The sequence below is a fragment of the Sorex araneus genome, chromosome X (genome assembly GCF_027595985.1).
Source record: "Sorex araneus isolate mSorAra2 chromosome X, mSorAra2.pri, whole genome shotgun sequence".
Classification (NCBI taxonomy): Eukaryota; Metazoa; Chordata; class Mammalia; order Eulipotyphla; family Soricidae; genus Sorex; species Sorex araneus.
The window spans coordinates 371,210,291-371,234,047 of record NC_073313.1 but is presented as its reverse complement, the minus strand read 5'-3'; the positions used below and the strand labels follow the sequence as shown (position 1 = coordinate 371,234,047).

The following is a 23,757-nucleotide window of genomic DNA, read 5'->3' as shown; positions in this document are numbered from 1 at the left end:
TGACCATCCCCCACACGTGAGTGGGTCGTGTTCCTTGGCTTCAGAATCCTGTTCTGGGGTTGGTTCTAGACACGGAGGACTTTGCATCTGACAGCATTCGGTGAACCGGGGCCAGAACCAGAATCGCAGGCCATTCTTCCATTTGTTCCCTCCAAAGAGATTTTCGAGGATCTCCTAGATAAAAGATGGTAGAGAGGGTGCTGGACAGAGATAGAGATAAGAGGTAGATAGAGAGAGAGAGACAGAGACAGAGAGACAGAGATACGAGACAGAGACAGAGAGACAGAGACGGGAGGGGAGGGGAGATAGCTTTGAATGCCTGGCCTCAAAGATCGCCACATCTCAGAGCAATCCTCCCGTGCCGTGTTTGGGCAGGGGAGGGTCTTTCCGGGGTGTGGCAAGAGAAAACCCAGGAAACCATTTGTGGTTTTTCTTTATCCTCATCTGTCTCCTCAGCACCCACAAATAGCAAAAGTCATTGGTTAGATCAAAAAGTGAAGGGCTGGAGAGATAGTATAGGGGAAGGGAGGGTGCTGGTCTTGCGGGTGGAACCATACATAGTCTCCTGAGCACCCCAAGGAGTGATCCCTGAGCACAGAGCCAGAAGTAAGCCCTGAGCATGGCTGAGTGTGGCCCCCAAACAAAACCCAAAGAAGCAGATAAAAGGAAAAAAAAAGAGAGATGGTGGACAAAGTTTATTAGGGAGATTGAAGATGGAAATCCACCAGCAGGAAAGGTTGTGTCTTGGGGCCGAGGGAGCTACTGCCAGGATGCAGTGGGCTCAGGAAGAATCAGAAGACAAAAACCACGAGTAAACCACACCTTCTGGGCAATGACACCCGCACTTCCTAGTGACCAGGTGAGGTCAGAGGAGTGCTCTGGATTCTGTCTTTCCTGGAGAAAAGGGCTTCAAATGCAGCTGATGACCTGGGCAAACCTAGAAGAATTGGAATCGGATTTCACGCGAGCCTCCCTCAGTGTCCTGAACTTTCTAGAGGGGGCCCGGGGATCCCCAGAGAATCTGCAACCGCAGGGAAAGACCAGCAACAAGTACTGATCTAAACTTGGGGTCCTCCGACTAGGTGCCAGGTGCCGCCAGTGGTGTGCAGTGGGCGAGGGTGGGGAGGGTCTCCCAAGGGCACCGAGAGCTTCTGCAAACAAACCGTGGGAGGTCTCTTAGCTCAAGCTGCCTTATGACGCGTGCAAGGGCAGTCCAAGGTGGGCCGCAGCCACAGCCACCCTGGAGAGGCCCCCGGGGAAGGGCTTTGCGGTGGGGTGGGAGAGCGCGAGAGCAGGCAGGCAGGCAGGCGCGAGGAAGCAGCCTCAGGTGCTCCCGCGCGAGTCCACGACCACGCGGAAGAGATGCAAAGAGAACTGGGCTGCAGAGGGCAGGGCAGCTGCCTCGCACGCGCACGCGGCCGGCGGGGGTTCGATCCGCGGGGAGGGATCCCTGAGCGCAGAGCCAGCAGTGAGTGCTGAGCATCGCCGGGTGTGGCCCGAAAGCCAAAGGGAAAAAATAAAGAGGTAAAAATCGGGTTAACGAGGGGCTGGAGCGAGAGCACAGCGGGTAGGGCGTTTGCCTTGCACGCGGCCGTTCCCAGCATCCCATAGGGTGCCCCGAGCACCGTCAGGAGTCATTCCTGAGTGCAGAGCCAGGAGTGACCCTTCTGCATCGCCGGGTGTGACCCAGAAAGAAAAAAAAAAAAAATCGGGTTAACGAGACTAGAGCGAGGAACGACTCCAGCCCTACCAAGGGGGTGTGGCCCGAGCTGGGGCCTGGGAGGCGAGGCCGGGGGCTCGACTGGGCGGCCACGGGTGGAGGCGGGGAGAGCCGCGACACCCGTGGCCGGGAGTGGGCGGGGCTCGGACGCAGGGGGCGGTGCCCGAGCGGCCTGGGCGTGTCGGGGGCGTGTCGGGGGCGTGGCCTCGGCGGCGCCCGGGCGCGCGGCGCGGGCGGAGGGCGGGGCGCGGGCGGGGCGCGGGCGGGCCCGGAGGCGCGGCGGGGGGCGGCGCTAGGACCGGCGGGCGCCGCGCCGGCCCCCGGGCGCTTGATAAAGCGGCGGCGGCGTTTGACGTCACGGGGAGTTAATTTTAAATCGGAGCAAGATGGCGGAGGGGGCCGAGGCCGCGCGGAGGCAGCCGCCGCTCCCGGGCTTGCGGCGCCGGCGGCCGGGCAGCGAGCCCCGCGCCGAGGCCAACCACGTCTCGTCCACCAGCAGCCTCGGTACGGGCGGGCGGCGCGGGCCGCGGGGCGCGCGGGGGCGGCGGCGGCGGCGGCGCTCGGGGCCTAGCGCGGGCCGCGGCGCGCTCGGGCGGACGGGACGGGCGGCGGGGACGGCGGGCGGCGGGGACCGCGGGCGGCGGGGACGGCGGGGACACCGCGGGGACGGCGGGACGGCGGGGACCGCGGGCTGCGGGGACGGCGGGCGGCGGGGACGGCAGGGACCGCGGGCGGCGGGGACACCGCGGGGACGGCGGGCGGCGGGGACGGCGGGGACACCGCGGGGACGGCGGGCGGCGGGGACCGCGGGCTGCGGGGACGGCGGGCGGCGGGGACACCGCGGGGACGGCGGGCGGCGGGGACCTCGGGCGGCGGGGACGGCGGGCGGCGGGGACACCGCGGGGACGGCGGGCGGCGGGGACCTCGGGCGGCGGGGACCGCGGGCGGCGGGTCGCGCGCCGTGCCCCGAGCGGGGTCCCCGGGCCGCGCGCCGGGCGCAGCTGCGCTGGCAGCGGGCGCGGGGTGTGTCCTCGCGCCCTGACACCCTATTTTTAGGAGCCCAGCATTTGATCCCCGGGGCCGGGGAGGGTCGGGCGGGGAAAGCGCCCCCCGGGCTCGGGCCCCGCGGCTCGGGCCCCGCGTGGGAAAGCGCCCGGCGCCGCCCGCCGGGGCCGCATCTCCCGGCCGGTCTGTGCCCGGCTGCCCTCCTCCCCTGGCCTTGGGGCCTCGCCGGCGTGGCTCGGGACTTGGTCCTGCCCTGAGGCCAGGATTGACCCAGGCCCGGGGCCAGAGAGGGCGTTGCTCCAGGCCGGCCCCTTGCCCCGGACTAGCCGGAGGGAGGCCGGCGGGTTTATTTATTTTTTTCTCAAGGCAGCGTCCTGGGTGCAGTTTTGCCTTTTGAGCACTTGCCTTATTAGGAGAAGCAGCACTCCAGGGCGCCGTCCCGCTCCCAGCCCTCTCGGACGCGGGACCCGAGCAGAGAGGGGCCTTTCTGCAGACGGTGATGAGTTGAACGTTGAACGTATTTAATTTTTCAGTGTTCGAGTCCCACCTGGCAGAACCCCCCGGTTCACTCCTGGTGGGCTCAGGGCGCCCCGTGCCCGGCCAGGGACCGCACTCCGGTCAGCTGCGGGCACGGCCGAGTCCTACCCCCTGTGCTTGTTCCGTGCCAGCTTTCACTCTTCCGGGAGCCTTTCTCCGATGACTTCCTCGGAGCTGGTGCTGGCATGTCACAGGGTGTTCGAGTGTGAAGCAGACACACGCACAACACACACAGGCACTGATTGTGGAGCAGCTTTGCACTCTGCCCGCTCTGCCCGTTAAGGCCCAGCCGGTCAGGGGGCCCCTCAGGGGCTCCTGGGAGAACTTGTGTCTCGTGAGAGAATCCTTGGGCTCTTAGGGGTGGAAGATTTTTGCCCCGATGAAAGGGGCAAAACCTATGACTTCGTAGGTTGGTGAGAACCCATGATTCTGGGATCAAACCCTTAATTTGGGGGGAAGAGCAAGGTGAAAGGAGATGCTGATTTTCTTGCCTTGGAGTGTGGTAATTTCAGGGCTGGCATTGCGCTTGTGAAGGGGCTTTAAATCCAGGTGAAAGGTTTTGGCTCTTTGCAAGTGAAAGTGACTTTCTTGGCATAGTCCGGCCTTTCCCCACAGAAAGGAAAGCCTTTGCTCGTACTCAGAGTTGCTAACAAAGCCTGCACGGCTGTTGGCTGCTTGCTGGTGGCGTTCAGACACGGCTTGGAAATTCAGTCGCAAGGTGCATCCTTCAGAAAACAGTTTCTGCTCACTTGGGGAACCTGTCGACCCACACAGTCCCGGCAAAGCCGTCCGGCAGGTTCTGAGCCACAGGCGGAAATGCAAGGGGCGGGCGCGGGCAGGGGAGAAGGAGCCGGCCTGGCCTGGCCTGGCAGCCCGCGATAGGACAGCGGGGAGGGCGGGCAGGGCAGGCGCTGGCCAGGCGCACTGCTGACCCGGGCTGCGTCCCCGAGTCCCATACGGTCCCTGAGTGCAGAGCCAGGATGTGACCCTCTCCACAAAACAAGTACCAGACAGTGGCCAAGGGGGATGAATTTAAGCCAGTCCAGGTGTGCGCCCCTCTGTCCCGGCAGGGCCCCCCTGCCCCCCCCCAACCCCCGCTCGCCTCCCCCCCTGTCTCCTCACCATTCCCGGCTTCTCTGCACCTCAGCAACGGAGCCAGGAAAGCCGCCCGCCTGCCGGAGGAGGACTCGGGACTGTACTTGGTGGAGCCCCGTAGGGCATTTCTGTAGCATCGTGCCTTGGGCTTGCCATGAAGGGACCGAGATTGGGGGGGCTGGGATGGGCCTTGGTCAGACACCCCACTCAGGTCACTGCCGGCCCTCGACTTGGGGTGTGTGCGGACCTCCTTGGTTTGAAACGGTTGTGGAGATGGCGGGGTCTGACTCACGTGGGTCCCGCAGGAGAAGTGGGCGGGGAGTTGTACACTGGGGGGGAGCCCCCCTCACTGTGGGGAGGAGCGGGAACAGTGCAGTCAGACCCCGGGTGGTGCTCACGGGGAGGAGAGGGGGGTCGGAAGTGACAGCCCAGACAAGTGCAAGTAGTTCTTCCGATGCTTCTCTTTTGGGGGGCTGGTTGCTGGGGCGGGGTGGTGATGGGTGGGGGTGGGGGTAACTCCCGGCTCTGCACTCAGGAGTCACCCCGGCGGTGCCTGGGAGATCATATGGGATGCCGGGGATCGAACCCGGGTTGGCCAGGATGCCGGGGATCGAACCCGGGTTGGCAAGGCCAGCGCCCTCCCCACTGTTGCTCCAGCCCCTTCCAGATGTTTCTGTGTATGGCTGTGAGGTTGGCTCTAAGTGGGGGTGATAAGAACAATTGACATTTTAGGAATTCCTTTTTTCATTTGGGACTACATCCAGTGGTGCTCAGGACTTACTCCTGGCGCTGTGTGCAGGGGTCACTCCTGGCGTGGGGCCCTGAGCATCGAACCTGCTCTGTTGCCTCCCGGTGTCCTGTGGGGAGCCCCGGGGATGCAGGCTGGTGCGTCAGTGCTTGGCCACTCCCTGGAGGTGCTGGGGATCAAACTTGGGACCTTGCACAAACACGGTGGCATGCACTTTGCCCTCTGAGCTGTCTCCCTGCCCTGGAAGCTCATCTCTACATCCTAGTTCCCCAGGTGGGGGAGGTCAGCGCCTTGGCCGGCCAGGCCACTGCCTTCTGGCCACTGCAGGCCCATCGGCTTCCCTTGCCGACTGCCAGGAGCGCCATCACGCAGCTTCTGTTTCTCTGGCAGCAGAGTCGCCAGCAGCTCCTGAGAACTCGCTAGCGAAATGCTTGACTGAGGGAAGATGCTTATCTCGGCTCATAGGTCCATCATTTCATTGCGTGAGTTACAGCACTTTGATTCTAGGCAAGCAGGATGGAGAGGTGGGAGGAGGCGGCTGCACAGTCCCCTTTCCCCGCAGGTCGGGTGAGCTGGGAGCGCTCCAGGGTTTGGTAAACTTGACCCTTGTCTGCAAGGTCAAGGAGCAGAGAGGCTGCCAGCTGGGAGCCACGTGCTCTGCTGTGGGCAAAGGTTCCCTGTGGTGCTGGGTGAAGGTTTAAGTGTATCCTTGCGTGGATCCTGTGCTCCTGCATCCTGCTGTGCCTCGGGCTCCTTGCAGGGGACAGTGAGTGCGACAGTGTGTCTGCTTTTGGCTGCGCCTCGCAGTATGGAGCCCGGACTCTGTTGTGTCTCAAGTAGTATTTTGGGTGTTGGACCACATCTGGCTGTGGTCAGCACTTCTGACTCTGCACTCAGGGATCACTCCTGGCAGACTTGGGGGCCTCCAGCCTGGGTGGGCCGTGTTTATCTCCACTGTGTCTTTCCGAAGGTGAGACCGGGAGGGCTGGAGCGCGCATACAGCTCGTAAGGCGCCCGTGACCCTCCAGAGGGTCCCACGGACACCGCAGGAGTGAGCTGGGTGTGGCCAAGAAAAGAGAACTTAAACGAAGAGATTTTAAGTTAAAAAAAATTTTTTTTTTAAACTTTTTGGGTCATACCTAGAGGTTCTTACAGGTTACTCCTGGCTCTGCACTCAGGAGTCACCCCTGGTGCTGGGGTTAGAACCCAGGTTGGCCACATGCAAGGCAAACGCCCTTCCCGCTGGACTGTTGCTCCAGCCTCCTTAAATAAATGAGTTTTGTCCATGAATAAGAAAAATGGCCGAGCTTCTCATTTATTTTCATTTTGATAAATTTGCATCTTAGAGGCTCATTTCAGTCATGTCACAGAACAGAATTTCACGGTGCCCACTCCAGGGCTGGGATTCGGTGGGGTTCAGCCTCTTAGTTTAAGGTCAAGGCAGCTTCCGATAGGAGCGCTAAGGAGGGGAGAGGTGGGGAGAGCAGGGGTCCCTTGGGGCGAGCAGGGGGAGAGGGAGGCGAGCAGGGCCCAGTGGGGGGCAGGGGTGCAGGGAGCTGTCTTTGCTGGGGAAGCACTCGGGAGCTTGGCGGTCCATGGCCCAGAAGGGTGGCCGAGAGATGGGCAGGACGCACTGGCCTGTGGCTGCCGGGGGCTTCCCCTCCTGTGAGGGGTGGGGAGACCGTCTGTCACCAGACCCTTGGCCTGTGACCTTCGGAGGGACTCAGCGTGGGGACTGGGGAGGAGATGGCAGTTCCTTTGATTTCTGTATTTAAAGCATAAAGTTTATGTAAATGTACTGGGCACATTAGGAATATATTTTACACGGTAAAATATATTTTATGTCATGATCACTTTCATCCAGGCTTATTTCTTATGTTTAGAAATGAGAGAAATACTTTCTAACACTTGTCATAAAATGTCTTTGTTTTTGGGCCACACCACAGTGCTCCGGGTGCCCTCCTGTGTGGCCACCGCGTGCCAGGCAGGCCCCCTGCCCTCTGCACTGCTGACCCAGTTCCTGTTGTGAACCTGACACGCAGCAGAGTTTTAAGCGCTGAATAGTGTGGGTCCCCTGTTCCCAGCGGCATCCCCACTGTTCACCTTTTTTGGCGCCACCTGGCGCTGCGCTCGGGGTCACTCCTGGTGGGGCTCGAACCTGCTCAGCCCCGTGCCAGGGAGACTCCCTCCCCGTTTCCTGGCTCCTGGCTGTCCTGGCCTCGTCTTGGGTGGGGGCTCCTTCCAGGTTGGGTGGCTGCCCTTGACACGCCGGAGGGCAGAGACGTTATATCTGGAAAGTCACCCTTGTCCTTGGGTTTGGGGCGGAGGATGTTATCCATAGTGTCTTTAAAATTTCTCTTTGTCAGCTTTTTAACCCCTTGAGCTGACGGGAACTGGCCGTGGGGGTTTGTCTGTGGCTCGGAGGGCAGGGACAGTGGCCCTGGCAGGTGGCTCCAGAGATTTGGGGGGCGTGAGAAGGCCCCGCCAAGGAGGGCCGAGGCCCCTGCCCTCGCCAGCACGTGGGCTCTTGCCTCTTCGCAGGCTTTTTGCTTTTAATTTCAAAAGCAGTAAATCTGTTGTCAACCCCCCGGCAATACGGATAACCTCCAAAGGTGAAAAAGCCCTTCTCGCCGGGCCTGTGCTGGCGGCAGGGTGGGTGCGTGGCGTGGCCTCCCACCGGCCAGCACAGTGAGCACAGCTGGGCACGGCCCTGAAGGCCAGCCCTCTTGGGAGCTGCTGTGCAGAGGGGACTGCCTGGAGGAAGCGTTGAGTCCTGCCGAGCCGGCCCACAGAATGGCTGCCTGGATGCAGTTGAGGAAAATGATGAAGTTGTTCTGGTTGCGGGATGGGACGCGAGCGGCACGTGCGTGGCACCCCCGGTCCTCTGGGCAGTTACCAGAGTAGCCAGGTGTCCCCTCAGTTTCACTCCGGGCTCTGTGCTCAGGGGTCACTCCTGGAGGGGCTCGGGGACCATGTGGAGTCCCGGGGATCAAACTTGGGCCTGCCATGTGTAAGGCAAGTGCCCCACCCACTGTACTGTCCAGCCTCGCGTTTGGAGTTGACTCTAATTTTGTAATTTATTTTGTACCTTTCCTCTTTAGCTTTTCCCATGTGGCTCAGTAACCTCTGCAACATGGTTTTTTTTTTTTTTTTTTTGCTTTTTGGGTCACACCTGGCGATGCACAGGGGTTACTCCTGGCTCTGCACTCAGGAAACTCAGGAATCACCCCTGGCCGTGCTCAGGGGACCATATGGGATGCTGGGATTTGAACCTGGGTGGGCTGCGTGCAAGGCAAACGCCCTACCCGCTGTGCTATCACTCCAGCCCCTGCAACATGGTTTTTTTTTTGCTTTTTGGGTCACACCCAGCGATGCTCAGGGGTTACTCCTGGCTTTGCAGTCAGGAATTACTCCTGGCGGTGCTCGGGGGACCATATGGGATGCCGGGGATCGAACCCAGGTCGGCCGCGTGCAAGGCGAACGCCCTACCCGCTGTGCTATCGCTCCGGCCCCGCAACATGGTTTTTAAATGACATGGATTTAGTTTTCTGTGGTTTTGTAATCATGTGATCATATATGTGTATGATTAATATATGTATTAACTCCTGACCTTTAGGACAAGGTCTCAAGAGTGGAGGTCTGGGGGGAATAGCGGGGAATACCATAGCTGTTTGCTTTCGGGGAGTGGCTGTCTGTCCGCAGATTCGCTCAGAAAGGCTGAACTCAGCTCTCTGCTGGGGTGAGGTTGGCCTTTGTTTAAAATACCTCTGGGGCCCGAGCAATAGTCCAGTGGGTTGGGCGTTTGCCTTGCACGTGGCCGACTAGAGTTTGTTTCCGGCGTCCCATATAGTCCTCTGAGCGCTGCCAGGAGTGATTCCTGAGTGCAGAGCCAGGAGTAACCCCTGAGCATCACCGGTGTGACCCAAAGAGCAAAACAAAGAGAAACCAAACTCTATTTATATAGTAGGTGTGATTGTTTAAAAACAAATATCACTTCAGTAAAAAGGGGAGCCTTGGGGCTGGAGTGATAGCACAGCGGGTAGGGCGTTTGCCTTGCACGTGGCCGACCCGGGTTCGAATCCCAGTATCCCATATGGTCCCCTGAGCGCTGCCAGGGGTGATTCCTGAGTGCATGAGCTAGGAGTGACCCCTGTGCATCGCCGGGTGTGACCCAAAAAAAGCAAAAAAAAAAAAAAAAAAGGGGGAGCCTTACTGTTTAATTTTCATTTGGGGGGTTACAAGTTGATATGAAATTTTATTTTATTATTTTTCATGCTAATCTTCTCTGTATCATTCCAATTTTAGTACATGTGCTGCCGAAGCGATATGGTGTATGGACTATATGGTATATGGACTATATGGTATATGGACCATATGGTATATGGAATATATGGTATATGGAATATATGGTATATAGTATATGGACTGGAGTGATAGCACAGTGGGTAGGGCATTTGCCTTGCATGCGGCTGACCTGGGTTCGATTCCTCCATCCCTCTCGGAGAGCCCGGCAAGCTACTGAGAGTATCCCGCCCGCACGGCCCAGCCTGGCAAGCTCCCCGTGGCGTGTTCGATATGCCAAACACAGTCACAACAAGCCTCACGATGGAGACGTTCCTGGTGCCCGCTTGAGCAAATCGATGAGCAGCGGGACGACAGTGCTATTATTATTTGCTTGTTTTTTGGGTCATCCTTGGCAATGCTCAGGGCTGACTCCTGGCAGGGCTAAAGGGACTGTGCAGTACCAGGGACAGACCCCGGGGTGGCTGCACGCAGGGCAAGCACCCTGCCTGCTGTGCTCCATCTCTGATTCTTGACTTGAGACTTTAAAGTGGTAGCTAAGTGTGGTGTCTGTCTTGCTTTGGGGAGGGGGCCACCCTCAGTGGTACTCAGGCCCTCCTGGCTCTGTGCTCAGGGATCACTCCCGGCAGGCTCGGGACCGTGAGATGCGGAGATTAAGCCTGGGTCCGCCGTGTGCAAGGCAGACCCCCACCCTCCATACTATCTCTCCGGCCTGTGGTTTCTTTGAATTAATTTGAGTTTCAGATTATTTGGCCATCTTTGTCAGTGTTTCTGTTACTGTTTTGTAAAAGCCCTCAGGAAATTCTTTTCTGATTTGCTTCTAAGTTTCACGGGGTTTTACTTGAGTATGTCTTTTATAGGGAATCTAAAATGGTTTCCTATGAGTGTTTTTTCTTAAGTTGGTAGATATTCAACTTGCTATTTTAGTGCTAGTTTCTTCTGAATCTAGATATATTTCTGGAGTGTTTTTGTTTTTTGCTGTTTTAAATTCTTTGTGGAAATGGTGTTTCCCTGGTGCTGGAGTGAGGGCCCCGCCTCAGCCCCCGCTGCCGTGGAAGGCAGGCCAGGTCCCTTGCGGGCAGGGCCGGAGACGGCGGGGAGATTCTCGCCGCGCTGGACCAGCCCTTCTCCATCCTGCCTGCAGGGTCACCTGAGCACTGCCCCGCCTCCTGCCCCCCAGTAATCTCCACCGAGCTTCATCTGTTTAACCTTGGACATTTGGTTTTGGGGTCGGGCCACCCCCCGGGTGCTAGCTTATTCCTGACTCTGTCTCGGGGATCCCTCCAAAGGGGGCCCAGACCATATGGGGTGCTGGGGATTGACCCGGGTGGGCGCGAGCGAGGCAAACGCCCTCCCTCCTGTGCTATTGCTTCGGCCCCAACCCCCCACATGTGTTTTGTTTTTAATAATGTATCTAATCCCCGTGAACTGCACCTCAGAATCCTTCGCGATGACGCCAGGCTAGTTCTGAGCACCAGCGCGGCCCCTTCCCGCAGCCGCCTCTGCACAGCCCGGCCTTGTTCCTGACGGGGCCTCACGGGTGGCGCTTCCCTTCCTTCCTCACCTGGTCCTTGTCCAGAGTGGCCGCGTCCCTCTGCCATTGTCCAGGGGGCCCATCCCTGACCGTGACAGGCTTCCCGTTAAGCCCAGCCCTGTTCTGAGCTCTGGGTCCTTGACCCCCTGCTGCAGAGGGGCGAGACCGTGGTCTGTCCTGCCCCTCTCGTGTTCACTCAGCACCCAGTGCGGCTGTGTCAGCACTCGGTCTTTCTGGTGGCCGTGTGGCTTTCTCTCGCCAGTGCCGCGCCTTCTTCGTCCACTCGGCCGCTGGCGGGTTCCGGCCGTGTGGGCAGTGCTGCGGCTCGAGGGGCCCCCCGGGCTTACTCCCAGGCGCGGACTGCTGGGCCCTGTGGACGCTGCGTTCCTGCTTGTTTGAGGACTGTCGTCTGTCTTCCAGAAGGGCCCGGCCAGGTCGCCTGCAGTGAGTGGCGGCCGCTGCCCTCCAGTGTTGCCAGTGTGGGCCACACCCGGCGGTGCTCAGGGCTTACTCCTGGCTCTGTGTGTCACTCCTGGCGGGCTCGGGACCCTGTGTGGTACCAGGGATCAGCCCCCGCTGGCCACACGCCCCCCTGCCGAGCTACTGCCCGGGCCCCTGAGGTTCTTTGACCCGTGCCGGTCTCCTTGGAACCCTCGATGCTGGGAAGAATGAAAAGTAGTTGACTCTGGAAGCACTGGGCGTGTACCGAGGTCCCCGAAAGTCACTCCCCTGTCTTCAGGGTGGAGAGGTCTGGGAGGGGCTGGATCGCTCTAGGGGAGGGGGGCAGGCAGAGAATCCCCCCTCAGCTGCCTTGCTGAAGGGTCAGGAGCCTCCCGGGGGACGCGTGGGGCAGACCCGGGCTTGCCCCTGAGCGGGGCTGGGCCATGCAGTGGTGCTCTCATGAGCAGAGAACCTGTGCAGTGCTGGCAGGAAGCCTTCTTGGAGGAGGTGGGCTGAGTGAACTGCATGGCGAGGGGAGAGCTTTCTCCTGGCAGTGCCGGAAGGAGCCCTGCTGGGGGTGCTGGGAGGCCCCGTGGGCTCAGCTTTGCATGTGGGCGGTTGGTTGGGGTTCACTCACCAGCACCCTGGGGTTCCCCTGGGCAGAGAGCTGGGACTAGCCCTGACGCGTCTGTGAGCGGCCCCCAAACAGAACATCGAGACCAGCAAGCTGCCCGCTGTCGCACCTGAAGGGGATGCTTCCAGAAACACACGGAAGCAACTGAGCCTCTCCCAGGTCAGATGCCCCCGTGAGCACTGGTGGAGACAGGAACGGCCGCCACGTAGCCCCTGCGCCTGTCCCCAGCTCTGAACCTCTGGTCCCGGGGAGGAGGGGGAGGCTGGACCCCTCCCCGTCCCGAGAGATGCTCCTGGCTGGATCCGGCTCTGTTCCCTCTCATAGCTGCTCTCCGGAGGTAGGACCCCCCCCCCGATGGCACCCAGCTGGGGCTCCCAGCCTAGACGGTGCCGAGCTCGCCGGTGGCTGGAGCTGGCTGGAGGGGGCAGGCCCGGTGCCCGGTCCTGCTCGGTGCGGGCTCTGCCGGGTCCCTGAGCGCGGAGCCTTGGCTGGACGCAGCTTCTCTCCTGACAAGCCCTTTGCCTGCTGGTCCCTCAGCCTCCGCCCTCCGGAGCGGGGCTGGCCCGTGCTGCTGGCACGGTCACTCCTGAGGGCCCCTCGCTGCGATGCTTGCACCCGGCCGGGCGGGGCCTTCCCAGCGCCGTCTCGCCAGGCACGGTGGGGGACGCAGCTGGGCCCCGGCTGGTCCCTCCCACGACACGCACGTCCGGCCCAGCAGCGCCTTCCTTGGCCCTTCGGAGACTCGGTCCTGTGTCCAGGGTCTGCTTGATGCCGCCCGGGCCGAGGCAGCTGTCCCTGTGTGTGTGTTCGGGCGCTGGGTCCCCGAGCTAGGAAGCGCCACCGACTGTCCCCAGGGCACTGGGGAAGTGGGACTCGGGGAAGTCCTCGCGCCGTCCTTCAGGAAGCCTGTAGAGAGGGAGAAAGCACTCCCTTGGGAGAAGCTGGGCCTGGAGAGGCGGCTCCAGCCACCCGCCCCGGCCCAGAGACTCGTCTCACTGTCCCTCACCGTCCCCCCGGTTGCTGCCTTCTCTGCTGTCCCTGTCTCTGGCCACCCCGTCTTCCTGTCAGTCTCTGGAGCACAGCGTGGACGCCCTGTGTCCACTCCCTCTAGGGACGCTGCCCAGCACCCTCTGCCTCGGGTGTCCAGCGGAGAGTGGAGGCTCGCGCCCCACGGGCTGTGTGACACGCCTCCAGGGAGAGTGGACGCAGGGCTTCTCCGTCTCCGGGCACTGTTTGCAGTGTGATCTGGAAGGGTACCGCGTGCGTCCCTCTCCCTCCAGCATCAGTTCTTGCCCCGAGATCATTTCCGACGGTCACTGCCGTGTGCTCCCTCCTGCCTGACCGCCCCCTGCTGGCGGCTTCGTGCCGTGGGCAGCGCCGCGCTGTGGCCCAGCCACAGAGGGTGAGTTCGGACCATCGCAGGTTGCTCAGGGCTCGCTCCCGGGGCTCCCGGGGGACCATACGTGACCCAGGGTCACAGCGCTCTGTTGTGCGCAAGGCCAGTGCCTCTCCCGTGGGACTGTGTCTCCAGCCCCCAGAGGGGATTAAGATCTCATACCGTGGGTAGGTGGGTGGGTACTTGCCTTGCACACGAGGTTTCAGCCCAGACACCCCAGGTGGTCCCCTGAGCCCCTCCGGGAGTCATCCTTGAGCACAGAGCCAGGGGTCAGCCCTAGCTTATCATGCCAGAGCTAGGAATGGGCACTGCGGGTATGGCCACGGGGACGGGCTAGGGAGGGTGTGATGTCGCTGCCCCTCACCTCGCCGCTTCCCTGTTGGAGTCAGTTCTGACCCAGTCCTGGAGTGCTTCTTTCAGACTTGTAAAATGGCAGGGCAGAACGTAGTAGGTGCCTGCACGCCCTCGGGTCTGCTCTGGTGCGGACCGGGGTCGACCCCGAGCAGGGCCCTTGCCTTGCACATGGCCGGCCCGGTGTGATTCCTGGCACCACATTGGACCCCCTGGGCCGCCGGGGGTGACCCTGAGCACGAGCGCCAAAGCAGGAACAGAAAGGGCTGTCAGAGGCCTTCAGCGGGGTGCTGGCTCGGCTGCAAAACCTGCTTTCTAGTGTTTAAAATCATCTTCGCATCTTTCGCATTTTCCCCCCATGAACAATAACATAATATTGTGTTGCTTTTGAATTTCATTAGTAAGTGGCTTTAAACTGTGTTTGTGATCTTTCTTTTCCACTCGGTAGCGGTTTTGAGGTTTATCTGGTTATTCACATTTAGATTTATTAATTTCAGTATTTTATTTTGTGGTTTACTAAGGGATCTTTAGATTGTTTCATGGTGGGTTTTTTTTTATTTTGGTTTTGTTTATTTTTGTAGTTACAAACAATACTTCAGTGAAGCGTCAGCCTCGTCTCCCTGAGTGCGTGTGTGAGAATTCCTCGAGCACAGAAACGTTTACCCAAACAGGAAGTGAGAATTCTGCAGGACAGACAATAGCAGATTCCTCTCCCCCAAGTTACTTACGTCAGGTCAGGACAGCCCCCGACGGTGACTTGGGAAGAGATTTTCTGTCAGACTTCCCTGTAGACAGAAACCAAGAGAGGCCTGAGAGCTGGTATGGGCTGTGACGCTCCCCCAAGTCCCACCCGGACGGGTCGCTGAGCACAGAGCCAGGAGTAGTCCTGAGCAGTGCCAGGTGTGGCCACAAAACACAAACGAAAAAAACCAAAGCAAACATTGAGGAGAGTATCGGTGAGGATGCGGAGTCGCAGAACCTCAGTAGAATTTTCTGGATTCTGTCTTGCTGTCCGAGTTCCCCCACCTGTTGCTTATTCTCGCTTCTCTGAACTACCCAGTGAAAGTCACTTCACAAGCTGCAGCATCCTTGGAATATCTGATTTCAGCCCCAGCCTGAGCCCTGGGGCTTCCCCCCACCCCCTGCCTCGGACACTCACTTCACACGTAGGTTGGAGGCCCCACAGTGGCTGTGGGAAGCGGAGAGGCGAGGGATGGTCATCTTCTCCCGACGCACCGCTGCCGCTGGGTTTCCTCGGCTCGGGAGCTGATCCCCCGCCCAGTTCCCGGGGAGCCGCGGACTCCGGCTGGAGCAAGGAACTGCTCTGGGCAGGAAGGAGTCCGTCAGCCGCCCCCAGGCTTCTCGGGGCCTCACCTTCCTGCAGACTTGAATTTCAGGAGCAGTGGAGCAGAAACACTTTTTTTTTTTTTTGGGGTCACACCTGGAGATGCACAGGGGTTACTCCTGGCTCTGCACTCAGGAATCACTCTTGGGATGCTGGGAATCAAACCCGGGTTGGCCGCGTGCAAGGCAAACGCCCTCCCCGCTGTGCTATTGCTCCAGCCCTGGAGCAGAAACATTTTATTTGGAGGTTTTTGGGAAAGGGAAGAGGGAGAGAAAGGCAGAGAGACTGCAGCCTCCTCCAGAGACGGAGAGGCCCCAGCACACGTCTCACAAGGGGAGAGGTGGGCGCCACATGTGCTCGGCCACGTGGGCACAAGCAGCATGTGGGCTCGGGCAGCGTATATGCCGTGAGAGCCTTATCAGCGCGTGTGTCTGCAAGGTGGGCTTTGCCAGCCGTGGGCTGCGGGCTTCATTCCTTGCCAGGAGGGCCGTGGCCGGGCCCTGCCCTGTCTATCTGCCCGCCGGCAGCAGCTTACTCGAGTCAGTGCGTGTGTTTCTCGGCACGCCCAGCGCGCTCAGGGCTGACTCCTGACCCCGGCGGTAGTCCGGGGCCCTTAGGGGACGCCGGGATTGAACTCGTGCAAGGCGGATGCCCTCCCTGCCTCGCTGTTGCTCTGCTCCAGAAGGATGCTCTTGGGCCTCCCCAGTAGTGCTCGGGGGAGTGAGGGCTGGGGCCTGGCGGTGCCGGGGGTCACGGTGATGCCTGCCGCGCTCTAGGCCCAGCGTGCAGGGTCAGCCGGGGGGTCTGCCGCAGGCGCCCCCGGCCCCCCAGCCAACCCCTCTTCCCAGCTTCACGCTTTCATGCCCCAGGTACGCCCCGGCTCTCGGTGTCTCTGGGGACTGCTTAATTCTGCATAATAAGTTTGAAAACAATTCTTCTCGTTTATTCCCTTGTAATCCGTTTCCCCATTTCCCAGGTTCTTCAGATAAATGCACTAGAGCATGTTCAAGCAGACTGTCTCGGTATCTTTAAGTGGGAAGAGCAGAAATCGGTGACATCAGCCCTGTTGCTATGGAAACAGGAGTAGAGTTCTGGTGGGAGAGGCCGCGATTCTCGCAGGAGCTCTACTCTTGCTCCTGACTGGGTAGTAGTGAAGGCAGGGGCCGAATTGCACCTCGGATGCATTCAACACGGTTTTCTTTTTTCCTTTTTGGGCCACACCCGGCGATGCACAAGGGTTACTCCCAGCTCTGCACTCAGGAATTACTCCTGGCGGTGCTCAGGGGACCAAATGGGATGCTGGGAATCGAACTCGGGTTGGCCACGTGCAAGGCCAACGCCCTCCCTGCTGTGCTGTCACTCCAGCCCCTCTTCTCCCACTTTTGTTTGGAGAGAGCCACCTGGTTCCTGTGGGGACTGCAGGAAATTTAGACTTCTAATTGACCTGTGCTCAGAGACCCCTCCTGAAGGCGCTCGGGACGTTGGCGGTGCTGGGGCCAGACTGGATTGTCTCTCAGCCCGATCTGGTCTTCTGTTTTAATCCTTTTGGCCACACTGGGTGGTGCTCAGGGCTTGCTCCTGCAAGTGCCTGCCCACTGTCCCGGCTCTCCCGCGCCCTGTTAGTTCTTCATGGCATTATTTTATGGGAGCAGGTGGTGAGCTAAGACCTTTCACTGCAGTATCTGATGGTCTGAAAGCTGCTTCTGCGCTTTTAGGGAGAAAGTGTTTTCTCCAAGTCCACGCTTGCCTGAGGGTTTGGTATCGAAGGCCGCGTCTCCTGGGATGGGATGCGGGGTGGCTGTGAGAGCTCGCCGGGCGCCGAGTCTGGGTTTCATGCTCGCCCGCCGTCTCCGCACGTCTCGCCCTGCTGCTCTGCGAGAGTGCTCAGCAGCTGCTCCCGCAGCTCCGTCCTGACGGGGACCAGCGCCTGCTGCCGGCTGCCACCCAGCTGACCCCAGAGAGCACATGTGCTGGCCCAGGCTCTGTCCAGACTGACACGTGTTTCCTGCGCCAGCCCAGCTGCGTCCTCTCGGAGGCCTTGTGACGACAGGTAGATGGAAGTTCAAGTACGCAGACGTTCAGACTGAGCTTTAGTCACATGCTCTGGAACTCGGGTGTTCCCGGGCGTCTCGATGCACGGGCCCTCGGGAGCGTTGCTTCTTCTGTTGCTTGGAGGACGGGGCGGGATCCTTCTGTCCCGAGTGGGGCGTCTCTGGGGTTCCGCATGGGAGTGTCAGGAACGTCATCAAGTCTTTTCGCTTGTGTTTCCTTTTGGGCCACACGTGGCGGTGCTCAGGGCTTGCTCCTGGCTCTGTGCTCAGGGGTCACTCCTGGCGGGCTCGGGGGCCACAGGGGGTGCCGGGGATCCAGCCGGGGTCACCGCGTGCGAGGCAAACGCCCTTTCCTTTCACTGTGTCCCTGGCTCCGCTCTGGCCTTGGTTTGTAAGCAAAATGTCCTTGTGCGATTAGGTACTGAACATCTTATCGAAGGCCGAGTTTGTCACTCACTGCTGGAGAATTCAGAACCAAGCTTCAGGCTCTGTTGAGGCTGGAAGGAGAACCGGCTCCCGCCCAGCCTCGCCCTGGCTCTGCGGCACAGACTTTGAGTTGGTGGTTGAGTCTGGAATCTGGCCCTCCTGTGCAAGTACTCGCCAAGGGCGTACCAGTGAGAATTTTTCCCCTGGAAAATAATAAATGGTGGAGCTGCTTTATTCTGTCTGTCATAGTGTATGTGTATGACAGACAGAATAAATATATAGACAGTATCTATATATTCATACATATATTATGTATATAAATACAAAATATCTATACCTATAGGTAAATTAATGTATGCATGTGGGCTCAGTTTTGGGGCCACACCCAACAGTGCTCAGGGGTCACTCCAGGCTCTGCACTCAGGGGCCGTACGGGATGCCTGGGGTTGAGTCTGGGTCTGCTGTGTGCGGGCGAGAGCCCTACCTGCTGTACTGTCTTTGCAGCCCCGGAGTTTTATGGTTTTGAAAGTTGCCTTGTTGAAATAAAAGTTACATAAAATTCACTTTTTAAAAGTGCAGCCTGATGAGTTTTGACAAATGTATAGTTTTGTAACGGCTGCCTCCGCACTCAGCTCTGTGGGATGTTTCTGTCGCTTCCTCCCTCCCTCGGAAGCTGCCTGTCTCAGAGCCCCTTCTCGGGGCCCAGGGGTCTCTTTCTGGACACCTTAAACTCTGCGGGGCAATAGTGCGTCAGTCAGCATCTGAGTATGCGGCGGGTTTAGAATGTTTCCTTCCGTGTCATACCTGATCTTGAAAACGAGAGAGAAACTCAGAGCAAGTGTTAGATGGCATTTATAACAAACATGTATAACAGACACACATGACCTCCTAAGGGTTACACATACTGTTGGTTTTCCCTTAAGGAGTTTTCCTTCGTGAAGTGGAGTCACGTAGAGCCTCGTGTCAGGCCACTCAGAGTGGGATCAGGTACACGGCAGGATACGCCCTTCTCCGGTGGAATGTGCTTTTGCGGCAGGTGTAGGAGGCCTACATTATCCAGAGACGCGGCTCTCCCTCCCGGCGTGCCCGGGCTGGTGCCAGCCTGGTGGGGAGCATTTCTCCCCGCGCCGCCTCGCTTTCCTCGCCGGAGGCCCAGGCTGCTCCTGGGAGTGGGCCCCGAGTGACTGTGGCAGGTCGGTTCCGAGGCTCCGCGTGCTCTTCCCTCTGGCCTCACGGAGCCTTTGCTCTCTGAAAAGACACTTGGCTCCTAGCGACCTCAAGGCATCCTTTTTGATGAGAGTTTTGTTCTTGGGCCGCCCCCCGCGATGCAGTCAGGAGTCAGTCCTGGTGGTGCTCAGGGCACTGAGGGTGGCCGGTTGCCGTGTGCGAGGCAGTGCACGCCCTCCCCGGGGTCCTGTCGCTCCTGCCCCTCTAGCGGTGGTTCTGGGTTGACTTCCAGGTAAGTTACCGGAAACCTTCCGCACGCCTGTGACTCGAGGCCACACTTCCCAGTGCTCCCAGGTCATCTTTGCTTGTTTGGGGCCACACCTGGTGGTGCGGGGCTTATTCCTGACTGCTCGGGGATCACCCCTAGGGGGCGCAGGGCGCATTCGGGGGGAGGGAAGCCGTTCTCCGTGAGGCCTGTGTCGCTGGGGCGGGGTGGGTGGGGGGACCAATTTGTTGCCTGTGATTTCTGGGTCTCTTCCCACTTTTTTTTTCTTTTTGGGTCACACCCAGCAATGCACAGGGGTGACTCCTGGCTCTGCACTCAGGGATTACTCCTGGCGGTCCTCAGAGGACCACATGAGATGCTGGGAATCGAACCCGGGTCGGCCGTGTTCAAGGCAAGTGCCCTCCCCGCTGTGCTGTCGCTCCAGCCCCTCTTCTCCCACTCTTGTTTGGAGAGAGCCACCTGGTGCCTGTGGGGGACTGCAGGAAATTTAGACTTTTAATCGGAAGTGTCACTTCCTGTTGTTGAGGGGGCGACCTGGCAATGCCCAGGAGTAACTCCTGGCTCTTCTCTCGGGGCTCATTCCTGGTGGTGCGCAGGGGACCATGGTGGGTGTCGAGAATCGAACCTGGGTTGGCCGTGTGCAAGGCAAGCGTCTTGCCTGTTGTCCTGTCTCTGGCCTGAATGTTGTGTGTCCGACTCAGTGTTTGAGGTGCTTCACGCCAGCTCCTGCCCGACTAGATTCCGTTTAGCGTTAAACCCTCTGTCCTGGGTACTTAGTGCGCTCGGAAATGTGCAAGTCCAGGGAAACAGTTGTTTATTCGGTTCAGTTTTATGGCCTTGCCTGGCAGCCTCGGGGTTGGCTCCTGGCTCTGCTCGGTGGTCGCTCCTGACACTTGCCCACTTGGAGTGTGTCCTTAGTTTCAGGCGGGGCAGAGGGGGCTGGCGGGGACCTGCCCTGCTTTGGCCCTTGCCTTCCTTCGCTGTTTTGGTTGCTGTGATGTCCCGGGCTGGTCCGGGGCTTGCCGGGTGCCTGGACCACGTCCCTGTCCGGTCTCATCAGGCCTTGAGCAGTGCTCTGGGGTAGCCTGGGTGTGTGTGTGGGGGGTGACTCCTGCGTGTGACCGTCACTTGGCTCCTGAAGAGCTGCCGGAGTTTGCGGAGGGTTGGGGCCCACTGAACTCGGCTGCTTGCCGGAAGGGGGATCGTTCCTTGGAGGATCTGTTTGGAATAAACCAGACTTCAGTGCTCTCAGAGTGCTGTATTCTGCTTGGTTCTCTTTCCTCGTGTTTAATTTCGAATCGATACACTCTGATCAGTGCATTTATTGTGGGTTTGTAGCACCTTTTTCATGTGTTTACTTGTTCTTAAGCTTGAGGTTGCTGACAGATGTAGACCATCCCAATGCCCACAGTTGTCGGGTATGTGACTCTGGTAGATTTAGGATAAAGAGTATAATTGAGCAGCAGTGAGAAAGGCTGGTGTTGGCCAGAGAGATGCTAGAGCGGGTGAGGTGCTGGGTTCGAATCCTGGCGTCTCCTGTGGTCCCCTGAGCACCTCCCGGGAGCACCCAGAGTGCTGAGACAGGAGCCAGCCTGAGCACTGCTGGGTGTGGCGCCAGGACCACCTGCCCCCCATGCCCCCCGTTGTTTTTAGATTCGCTTTTTAGAAAGTTTTAGGTTCACAACAAAGTTCTGCAGAAATTGCAGGGAATTACGTGTCCCACCCGGGCTCACCCCCACGCGTCCCCGCCCCCTCCCTGTCTGTCAGCCGCCCACTCCCCGGGAGACGTTTGTCACAGCACAGCGCCGTCACCGGAGCCTCAGGCCCCGTTTGGGTCAGCTCTGACGGCGTGCCGTGGCTCAGGTCACAGAGGAGCATTGCTGAGAGTCGGTCGGCCCGTCCTGCGTCCCCCGCCCCAGTGCCCAGCACTGCGGGTTCGGAGTGCCGAGACGCTCGTGCCCCCGGCCCTGCAGGTGGACCCTTGAGTGATGGGGAGAGTTGAGGACAGTGGGTGGCAGATGCCTGCCGAGGGGTAGGGAGAAGCGGCCTGAAATGGCAGGAGACCCGACCCACGGGCTGGCGGGCCCGGGTTCCGCAGGCCTGTGTCGGCGGCATTAGGAGGCTCTCTGCCCCCGGGACTGGCCGGTCACTCCCCCCCGCCGAGTCGGGACTGTTGGGGTGACCCGAGAGAGCTGGAGGACAGGAGAGCGTGTTCCTCAGGGGTCTGGAAACCGCAGAACTGTGTGGCCGCGGGGACCGGGGCCGGGGAGGGGGCGCCGCTCCAGCCAGCAGGGTCGCCACGCTCTTGGGCTGTGGCTGTGGGGGCAGCGGCCGGTGGCCTGGGACTGACCCGTGCTGGTCGGGCCCGGCCGGCCTGTCTGTGGACCCCCGCTCGGTCCAGCTGTGCGGTGGGTCTCGCGTGCCGACAGCCTCCAGGGCGTAGGTGCCCTGGAAAGTTGCTCTTCACGCTGTGGAACGTGTGGGAAGGATGAGGCTTGGTGGAGGAGGGGGCGGGTCCCCTCTGGGAAGGTCACCGGGGCGCAGACCAGGGGCGCGGTGCCACTCAGGCCGCCTCGTTCACCCGGCTGTGGGTGAGGACCAGATGGGCCTGCCCTGTGTGTGTTTGTGTGCATTTGTGTATGTGTGTGCACATTTGTGCATGTGTGTGCATGTCTGTGTGTATTAGTGCATGTGTGTGCGTGTGTGCATGTGTGCATGTTTATGCATGTGTGTGCGCGTGTGCATGTGTACATGTCTGTGTGTGTTTGTGTGTGCATGTCCATATGTGCATGTGTGTGCACGTGCATGTGTGTGCGCATGTGTGTGCGCGAGTGTGTGTGTGTCTGTGACTTTCCTAGGCCAGACCCCCTGCCTGCGTGTTCCGAGAACCCCCCTGGGGGTGAGGTTGCAGGTTGGCTGCCTCTCTGCTCAGGCTCACCCCGACAGCTGCTGCTCTTCTCAGCGGGACGGGGGTGGGGCGCAGTGTGACGTCACACCGACTCTCGGTGTCCTGCGTGGCCGAGCACTAGTCTTGGCTCTGGGAGTTGCTGGAAAGTGACGTCCGGGGATGGTGTGTGCAGCGGGTGCTGGGGCTTGGCGCCCCGGTGTGGGGGGTGGGGGTGGGCACGGAGGGCCAGTGGCCCGGGCCGGCTGAGGGGCAGCCCTCCTGCGCTCCCGCTGCAGATGGGGGCGCCCCCGGGGCCAGGCTGGGCTGCGGTGTGGCCCGTCCCAGTCCGGGGGGCTGGGGAGAGCAGTGTGGACCCCTGGGTGTTTCGGGGTGCGATAGGGCAGCGGCGGACGCCGCAGGGGCGTGTGGGGAGAGCAGAATGGGGGCACTGGGTACCTCAGTCTCGAGGGGCCTCAGGACCAGGCGGCGTGAGGGGACGCGGCCGTGTTCCGGGGGGGGTCGGGGCGCAGACAGGCCGGCGGCACTGTCTGGGGAAGGGTGGTTGGTGCGGTGATGGGCCGGGCAGGGTGGTGGTTAGGCCAGCAGGCCTGCGTCTGGCCGCCCAAGGTCAGAGCCCTGTGAGGGGCCCTTCAGGCCACACTGCCGGTTGGGTTCAGAGAGCCCCTGCCCCCCAGTCCCATCCTGCCGGAGGGCTTGGTACAGCGGGGGATGCTGTCTACCCCCAGAAGTCCCGTTCCAGGGGGTGTCCAGAGCCACCGCCTTCCTCTGGCCTCCCCAGCCACGGGCCTTACCCTTCGTTCCTGTCACTCGGCCCCTTACTGAGCCGTAGACACTGGCTCCGTGTCCCGGCCGTGGCTCTGGGGCCTGCTGGCCGTGGCTGGGCGGTCCTGCTCGGGCCCACGGTCTTCCCTGCGAGGGGGGGTGGCCGCCTGAGCCCCCAGCGTGCGGCTGCCTCGTCCTCCCTGTGGACCTCCCCTCTCGGAGCTCAGCCGCGTGTCCCGGGCCGTGGGCTGGTGGCGTGGACGGGGTGGGCGGGGCTAGGGTCCGGGCCCTGGCGGAGGGCGCCAGTGACGCGGCTCTCCCGCAGGTGAGGACTACGAGGAGGAGGAGCTGCTGGCCCCCGAGGAGGCCGCGCGGAAGCCCTGCCCGGTGCAGATCGTCCTGGCGCACGAGGACAGCCACGACTTCGAGCTGGACGAGGCGGCGCTGGAGCGGGTGCTGCTGCAGGAGCACGTGCGCGACCTGGGCATCGTGGTGGTGTCCGTGGCCGGCGCCTTCCGCAAGGGCAAGTCCTTCCTGCTGGACTTCATGCTCCGCTACATGTACAACCAGGTGAGGCGCCCCCCGCTCTGCCCGGCCCCACGCAGGGACGGGCCCAGAGCTGACCCTGGATTTCTGCTCGGACCCGCGAGTCTCCCTTTGCATTTCCCTCCCGCCTCCCTGTTCCAGCTCACAGCCAGCTGCGCCCTGGGTGTGCTCCTGCGTCTGTGCTCAGGGGCCCCTGCGTGCCAGGCCAGTGCCCCCACCCTGCTGGCGGCTCCTCCCTCCCTGCTTGGACCCACTGAAACAGGCCAAAATCCCAGCGTATTTTCTTTTTTTTCTTTTGCTTTTTGGGTCACACCCGGCGATGCACAGGGGTTACTCCTGACTCTGCACTCAGGAATTACTCCCAGCGGTGCTCAGGGGACCCTATGGGATGCTGGGAATCGAACCTGGATCGGCTACGTGCAAGGCAAATGCCCTACCCGCTGTGCTGTCGCTCCAGCCCCTCCAGCGTATTTTCTGGTGGGGCTGGGGGGTGGGGATTCTAT

The 23,757-nt window shown here is 60.6% G+C and overlaps 1 protein-coding gene across 2 annotated transcripts in view; it reads left to right on the top strand.

Annotated features, from left to right (window-relative positions):
* Positions 1–2,067: 2,067 nt before the first annotated feature.
* Positions 2,068–23,757, top strand: part of ATL2 (atlastin GTPase 2) — a 39,169-nt gene continuing 17,479 nt past the window's right edge. For both annotated transcript variants that reach the window (XM_055121877.1, XM_055121876.1), the window contains exons 1-2: positions 2,068–2,224; positions 23,034–23,278. In XM_055121877.1, the coding sequence (XP_054977852.1) occupies positions 2,107–2,224; positions 23,034–23,278 (363 nt within the window). In that variant the 5' untranslated portion in view covers positions 2,068–2,106. The remainder of the gene's footprint in view (positions 2,225–23,033; positions 23,279–23,757) is intronic.